Source organism: Danio rerio, chromosome 4 (assembly GCF_049306965.1).
Source record: "Danio rerio strain Tuebingen ecotype United States chromosome 4, GRCz12tu, whole genome shotgun sequence".
Lineage (NCBI taxonomy): Eukaryota > Metazoa > Chordata > Actinopteri > Cypriniformes > Danionidae > Danio > Danio rerio.
Genome location: NC_133179.1, coordinates 17,323,409 through 17,331,983, shown reverse-complemented (window position 1 = coordinate 17,331,983; position 8,575 = coordinate 17,323,409). Strand labels below are relative to the sequence as shown.

The 8,575-nt window shown below is 34.7% G+C and overlaps 1 protein-coding gene across 12 annotated transcripts in view; it reads right to left on the bottom strand.

Annotated features, from left to right (window-relative positions):
• Window positions 1-876: 876 nt before the first annotated feature.
• tcp11l2 (t-complex 11, testis-specific-like 2) overlaps window positions 877-8,575 on the bottom strand; it is a 35,801-nt gene continuing 28,102 nt past the window's right edge. For all 12 annotated transcript variants that reach the window (XM_073945865.1, XM_073945870.1, XM_073945866.1 and 9 more), the window contains 5 exon segments: window positions 7,521-7,657; window positions 6,928-7,115; window positions 4,590-4,771; window positions 4,314-4,486; window positions 877-2,170 (listed from right to left, as the gene is read on the bottom strand). In XM_073945865.1, coding sequence (XP_073801966.1) covers window positions 1,914-2,170; window positions 4,314-4,486; window positions 4,590-4,771; window positions 6,928-7,115; window positions 7,521-7,657 — 937 coding nt within the window. In that variant the 3' untranslated portion in view covers window positions 877-1,913.

Here is an 8,575-nt window from a genome sequence, read left to right as displayed (position 1 = left end):
TAATTCTACTTGTTAAAAATACATAAACAAAGTCTGACAGTGACAATAGCAAGAAAGATGTAAACAAAGTCTGATAATCATCATGTAAGCTGAGACAACCTTCAGTCAAGCTCATGTTGAAATAGCAAATCCCCCTTGTAATATAGTGTAGATTAAAGACACCATCAAAATCATTTAAAATCTTACAGTGTTCAACATATTTCATCCATCATAATGCAAATATAAATAAACTGACAGACGAGTCTTTCACAACATCTCAGTAAATATATACCAGTGATTATTATAAATGTGTAAAGACTTTTCCACAGCTCATGTCTGTCACTTTACAAGCAAAGCAATGACTTAAAGAGAAATTACACTTACAGGTGAGTCTCTTCACTCCATTCCTGCACTTTATCGCAGATTCCGCGTCTTTAATTTGCTGTTGAGCTGGAATATGTGCTGTTTAAACACATCAAGAGTCTGTCGCTGAGCTGTCATCTGTAAATTGTGTATTTAAATCAAACTGCACGCGTTTTGTTTTGGTGTCTGTCATCACGCGCTCCTTGTTGTCAAACAAACACCTGAAGCTGTGAGTCAGACTGGACGCGAAGCCGCTCGCACCACCTAGTGGAGCGGATGAAGATCTGCACTTCTGCGTAATACTTTGAATGCCAAAACAAATAGTTATTTCTAAAGTTTTTTAAAAAGCAATTTAAAATCATTTTCTCCGTAATCATAACTTCAATAATAGATATATCTTTCCCATGTAAACATATAGGCTATGTAATAAACAAATGTTCAAAGATAGCCTACAGAGCACCTAAAGTCCTATGTCCTGTGCATGCTTAAGTCTTCATCGTTATTCATGCAATTTACGCACATATCACAGACAAATTAGTTTTCACACAATTTTTATTGTTTTTTTTAGTGCTTGTAACACTACATATATTTTATTGTAAGGATTTTTACTTACATCTGAAACGGTACATATATATTGCAATAATATTAAACTGAAGGTCTGTCCTGTAGACGAAAAGAAGACTTTCCACATAAAAGCCTAACATCATTCATTCACAACGACAAAAAATATGATCAAAGCAGTAGAACTATCAACATAATAAGAACAAACATCATATAAGACAATCCCCCACTGTTCATAAACCAAACATGTCTGCAACTAAAGCACAACCACATACAAAACAAACACAAATGTCGATGTCTAAACGGATTAAAAATGAGAAACATATATTCATGCATGCAGTCATAAATGAATCAAACGTCACAAGCAGGACAAAACAATACAATCGACTCAGTTGATCAAGATGGTATCAATATTCCACCTTCCCAAAATCTTGTATTCTCCCTCGTGTAATCAAGTTTCTTCCATGATATAAGTATAAGAAACTCAAACAATGCTTTTCAAGTATGAATACAATGAACAATACGATACTTTGAAATAATATGTAGACAAACACAAAGCATCATTTCAATTCCTCTCCGAATGGATTTGATCCAACAAACCTTTTAAATCTTCATCAAAATAAAAAGAAGCAACACAGATCTCTCTAAATGAATACACACACACACACACACATATATATATAAACATCTGTAAATGATCTGCGTAAATATATCAGCATTATTCAGCAACATCTGTAAATATAGAAAAGTTCTGCACCTAAACACGATCAATATACTGTAAGTAATGACTGCCGTTTTATTGCAGTAACACTGTCAAGTGAACACTCCAGTTAAACATGACTTGGCATTGATCATCTCTATGTAACATATTAATAAACAACAACAAAATCAATCATTCCCCCCTAAATTTAGGCATCGTACCGCATTGCTGTTCAGTCGTTTTGGTACTGCAGTGATTCCCTTGAACGGATCAATTAATAGTGTCTGCGTGATGATATGTTGATGCTTGTCTATTTGGATTTCAGGGGGCTGCTGGGAGGTCCTGGGGGGATGTGGTTTTGGGTGTCGCTGAAGAGCAGGCTTTTTAGGATGCTGAAGTAGAAAGGGCCGTACACCTTCTTGTTGAAGTTGACGAGGTTGGCGAAGCTGAGGCTCAAGGGCATGAGCTCCTGCTGAATCAGGGTCAGGCCTGGAGGGACGGGAGGAGGCGTCCTGTGAGAGCTGGAAGATGAGAGGACAACCCACAGGTACTGCTGGACCCTGCCCTCTGCGGGAAACAACAGAGGCATGGTAAGGATGATGATGATGGTGTTTTTTATTTAATGTCATGTCAGCAACAAAGGCTATTTTCATGGCAAGAACATTTCATTGATTAATATACAAAATCCACAAACAAATTATACCTGAGTTTTTTTACGTTAATCAAGCTTCTACAATTTTTCCTGGTGACACTTTGCTAAATATCTCAACAGTATCTGGATGCAGCCTTGATTCTGCAATCTGAGACTGCGTATCTCAGTGATGCAATGTCAGACACAATGCACTCAATGGAGCTAGTGACATCACTGTGAGAGGTGGGGTTAGGTGAGCGCATTAAAAAGCATTGCATGCAGCTCAGATTGCACAGCACCAGGTCTGCATCCAGACCTCTCTTTAACCGCATGGTAAAAAGATACACGCTTGCAAAAGACTTTAATAAATCAGTAAAAAGTCTATTGTACATAAAAAATAAATGTGATATCTGATAGAAACATAATACTTATCAGTACCGATCGTGTGGACACGAAATGTGAACATGATTTTAGCATTTAAAAAGCATGCTAACATATTTATTATATGTAATCTAAGGTAAAACTTTATTTTGATGGTCCATTTGAGAATCAGTAGACTGCCTGCTTAATGTCTGTTGATGCTGCTCCTTCAACAGACAACTGACTATAAGGAACTATGCAAGTGCATGTCAGCTTACACTAACCCTAACCTCAACCTAACAGTCTACTTATAATCTAATGAGAATTAGTTGCAGTGAAACTAAAATTCAACAAACAGACCATCAAAATAAACCTAATTTAATTATATTTCTAATATGTTTATATCTTAACGCCTAAAACAAATGTAATAGATTTAATAAATCGAATAGATTTATAAACTTAAAATGTCTTAAAATGCACTTTTAAATCTTACAAAAATGTACCCAATCACCCAAAAACACAAGTGCATCACCATAAACTAGATGTTTTTTCTTTTAATATTGCAGGAGAACCGTATTTTACGATGTTTTTTTTTTGTGAAATTGATTTGGTCATTGTACTGCAGCAAAAAGCAGATAAATATTCTGTCTTTGTCTTATTATATATTATAATTTTTGTATTATTTACTTATGTTATAAAGTAAAAATAGCAGTGAATAATATTGATGAATCTTATACAAAGTAAAAGTTTGTTTTGAATTGCTGTTTTAAATATGTGTGTGTTTGTATGTGCACTGTGTATATTTATAGTATGTGTATGTATATGCATGCATATTTTTGAGAAAATATTTATTTATATTTACAATATATATATTCATTCATTCATTCATTTTCTTTTTGGCTTAGTCCCTTTATTAATCCAAGGTCGCCACAGCAGAATGAATCGCCAACTTATCTAGCAAGTTTTTACTCAGCGGATGCCCTTCCAACCGCAACCCATCTCTGGGAAACATCCACACACACTCATTCACACTCATACACTTCGGACAATTTTTAGCCTACCCAATTTACCTATACCGCATGTCTTTGGACTGTGGGGGAAACCGGAGCACCCGGATATATGTAAAAGAATTGTTGTATATTTTAGTTTTTATGTACAGTATGTGTATAACATGTTCATAAACACACATATCTTATGTCATAACAAACTTTTTAAATTCTTTACTTTAGATGTGATTAATCGCAATTAATCTTTGCCCAGTACTGAAAAATACTAAACATTCTGAAATATACTATTGTGATTTTTATTAAATTTAAGTACCCTATTTAATTTCAATACCACTATAAACATAAACTAACATTATTTTTCACATTTATTACAACAACACTATAAGCAAATAATTAAAGTTTTCTGAAGTAATTTACTACATTTCATTATATTAACACTATAAGCAAATAATAATTGTACTTATAATAAATTAATTTGCTACATTTAATTTTAATAACATGTTTTCTTGAATATTTGGTAGTTTGGGATGTATTTTACATGAAGCGTTTTTTTTTTTATAACAAATATTTAAATTATAGACCATTTACTTGTCTATTTAAATGTGTAAAAAGTATTTCTTACCAATTAAATAGTTTTTTTTTTTTTTTTAGAAAGATAGTACTCGTACTCTCAACTGATTCTGAACACTCCTTTAAAATGTGTTTTCCTCACCAACAAGAGTGCGCACTGGGTTGTTTTCCTGAGTGACGTCACAGATCTGCCCTTTAAGTGTGGCCTGCAGTTCATCGGGCAGAGCAGGGAAGTTTCTTTCAGCCAGAGACTTGTTGACCTCACAGCAGATCTGAACACTGACGTTTCCCAGAGCTTCATTCAGCTTGAACTCTCTGTAAACCGAAACAAATCGCCGTCAGAACGAGACCTGCCTTACGGTCATGTTGAAATATGTGAGACTAGTTTAAAGTATAGAAGTATGTGTTCTGGGCATACGTGTTGTGCATTCCCTCCAGCAGCACTACTGTCATCTTTTTCAGTCTCTCAGCTAGAGCGGGCAGGCCAGACACGGCTCCTCCGATCGAGCTGTAGACGATCAGCAGAACAGACGCCACAGTCTGATAGAGCTGGAGAGATCTCTGCATTACCTGCAGCCGAGCTTCGTCCGTCATCACTGTCTGTAAGATAAACACACGCACACACACACACACACACACACACACACACACACACACACACACACACACACACACACACACACACACACACACACACACACACACACACACACACACACACACACACACACACACACACACACACACACACACACACACACACACACCGTTAGATAGTTTTAAAGGGTTAGGGTTAGGGTTAGGGTTTTAAAGGGAGAGTTCACTCAAAACAATGTTGCTATCATTCACTTGTTACAAATCTGTGTGTGTTTTTGTTTTCTGTTGAACACAAAAGAAGATATTTTGAAAAATGTTGAAAACCTGTAACCACTGACTTCCATAGAATTTGTTTGTCCTACTTTAGATGTCAATGGTCTAACATTAGACGCTGTCTAACATTAGTTAATGTATCTTTTTTTTTTTGTTCAACAGAAAAAGGAAATGCATAATGGATTAGATCTAGAGGTCAGCGGACATTGGATTTTTTTGATCACTTGTTTTAGACTGTGGGTACATTCAAACTACTGTATGCTATTCGACCTGTGCCCAGGCACGTTTCCTGGTTCGTTTAAGAAGTGCGAGTGCTCCAAATCGGGCCTAGGCGCGGTTCAGTTGGCTGGCCTTGGCCCAGTTGGAAGAGGTGTGCCAGAGCGTGGTTCGGTTGGGCTTTGACACGATACGCTTGTAGTGTGAGTGCAAAGCACGAAACTGAAGACACAACGTCACTTTTATAAGTTTTCACATGGATTCATTAATCATACTTACTTCTGAACGCAAACTGTTGTAGTTTATTAAAGACACAAACCCCTTTCTGCATGTCAGCTGCACCTTCAGCAAACCTCCTAATACCTGCAGCACGATGCCTTTTAAGATCATTTATAAGCGTGAAAAGTTGTGGATCTGTTCGACAAAATATCTGACTGCGTGTCACTGCATCTCAAACGACTTAAAGGATATAACTAAAGCAATTGTTTACTGTGCTGAGCGGGAGCACTTCTCTTCTGTTCAACTGAACAGTTGCATGATCGATGATGTACGTGTGCTCAGGTTTGGATGGTAAAGACGCAGTGTAAGTGCGAGCCGTCAGGGGAAATGGAGAGGGGACAACCGCGCCTCAGCATGGTTCAAGGTAACCGTGCCTAGTGAGAGTACACCCTGTATTGCCGATAACTGACTCATTAACACAGTTTTTCAAATGATTACTGGATAAACAAATAATTTTAAAAGCATAATACAAAAATAAATTATTCTAAATTAAGGTAAATTTAAAGACATGCATTTAAAAGAATTGCAAAACTTAAAAAATATTTAGTTATTATTATTATTATTATTATTATTATATTTCTGAACATCAACAGTTAAAAACAATTTTAAATAAAACAAAAATGTATGTATAGAATAAAACTAATTTTAAAATAATGATTAAAAACGATGCAGAAAAACTACCGGCATGGATGTTTGCAGATTAATTTAATTAATTAATTAATTAAGTTCTGATTAATTGGCAAAACTAATAAATTGCTTGACTTCTATTTAAAAAAAAGCACAGTTACTATCAAAGTTCTCCAGTTGATTGATTACATTTGGAATTGCAAAGATTTATTTTGCATTACAAGTTTTCTAAAATGCATTGTTATATGTGTGTGTCATATTTGTCGTGCAATGGCAATGTTTAGTTAAATATGAGCTAATTTGTGTATATTTCAGACAAAATAATCTGAGTACTGGATTCGAGTTCTATACCATGTCAGGTTCATAATTCTTGCTTTGGTTTGTTTGTTAACATATTAAAGGCAAACACTGTAAACAGCTAGAAATGTATGTCTTTTCGCCAGTTTTGTAGAATGCATATACAATTGGCAAGTTATGGATGATCAAATCTCTTTGCAAAAACTGTCCGAATGTAGATATGAATAAAACTATTGATGGAGTGGATATTTATGGCTCAGTGCAATCCTTTGATGAAAACCTTTAACAAATATTAATATAAATAATTAATAATAATAATTTAATTAATAAATTAATTGAAAGTGTGAAAGAAATTAACAAAATCTTTCATTACAAAAATTAAAGAAGAAAAAACAAAATGGTTTTGCAAAGTGGTTCGCCTTATAGATGGATTTTGAATTTGATGTAGGCGCAAAGTATGGACTCACCTCAGGCAATGGGCCTTTGCTGTCGTCCCAGGTCAGCAGTTTGATGTAGGCAGTGTTTAGCACCAGTGAGGGCCCTGGTAAGGGTCTGCCACTCTGCCCAGAGTCACTGCTCTTCTCTGCAGGTGGCATGATTTGGGTGGCCTCCTCTATTGAAGATTTGATCCACTCTGTTGTGTGCTCCAAAGCATCTGGAGAAATTAACAAAAAGTTAAAGGTAAGGGTTAAAAATCGCTTTAAAAGAACCCTTCAAAGTGGCCGGCACTTTAGTTTTAAATCACAATGTGTATATCGTTTTTCAATATGGTGACCATGATTGTTTTCACTCTGAAGTGACCTTGCAAGGTGATATCCCATTTGCAACCACTGTACAGTATGTTCCTGTACACATACATTCCTGTAGCAAACTATTTTGGTTGTCAAGTAATCACACATGCAACCCTTTTTGTTGTTTACATGGTTTCAATTTTAAATCTTGTTGAGAAGATTTGAGACTTTATTTTTGTTGTCGCATTTTTAGCCAAGAACAGTGTAATGTAAATAAATGATCTCATATTTTCAATGACTTTTCTTTGTGAATGTTTTTGTGGACTTACTCGGAGTTCTTTCCAGAATGCTCTGGAATTTGGCTCTCTCGTATTCCACCGACTGTCTCTGAAGCTCCGGCCTGAAGCTCTGGATGGTAAAATTCACCATATCCATTTTCATCAGGTCCAGCACTCGGAAGATCTCCCTGTTACCACACACGTCACCAATTATAGCTCAACTGTTTTGGCTCAGAAGAATGTTTCTGTTGGTTTAACTCTACTACTCCATTTTTAACAACTCTACTTTTTTAGAGATGTACACTGAAAAAATAGTCATTGGGTTTACAAAATTTTGGTAAGGGATTGGTTGCAAAATTGATTTGGTCTGAATTCAAGCAAACAAATTAAGTTGAACACTACTCAATTTAATTGTTTGTTTAAATTCAACCCATATCAGTGCTTTCCACAGGTGTGAGATTGAAACACACCTTTTACCCACAGCACATAAAAAGTTAACTATATGCTACAAACAAAACATAATTGTATTTTAACACTATTTTTATTATTACCTATTTAAACATTTTCTTTTCAATGGGTTAAAGTTAAAAAAGACTATTGAAATAATTAATAAATAAATCCTCTCTTTTATACTATGCAGGAGCCATGTGCACCCACTGACAGGTCAAATCTGCTTCTCTCATTCAAGTTCAAGTTGCTTTATTGGCATGACATTTTGTGCAGTATTGCCAAAGCATTTTAGATACATAAAATATGTAATATATTACTATCATCAAATTAATGAAATATACACACACATATATATATATATATATATATATATATATATATATATATATATATATATATATATATATATATATATATATATATATATAGTTGAATCAGAATTATTAGCCCCCCTAAATTATTAGACTGCTTGTTTATTTTTTCTCCAATTTCTGTTTAACGGAGAGAAGATTTTTTTCAGCACATTTCTAAACATAATCATTTTAATAACTCATTTCTAATAACTGATTTATTTTATCTTTACCATGATGACGGTAAATAATATTTGACTAGATATTTTTCAAGACACTTTTATAAAGCTTAAAGTGACATTTAAA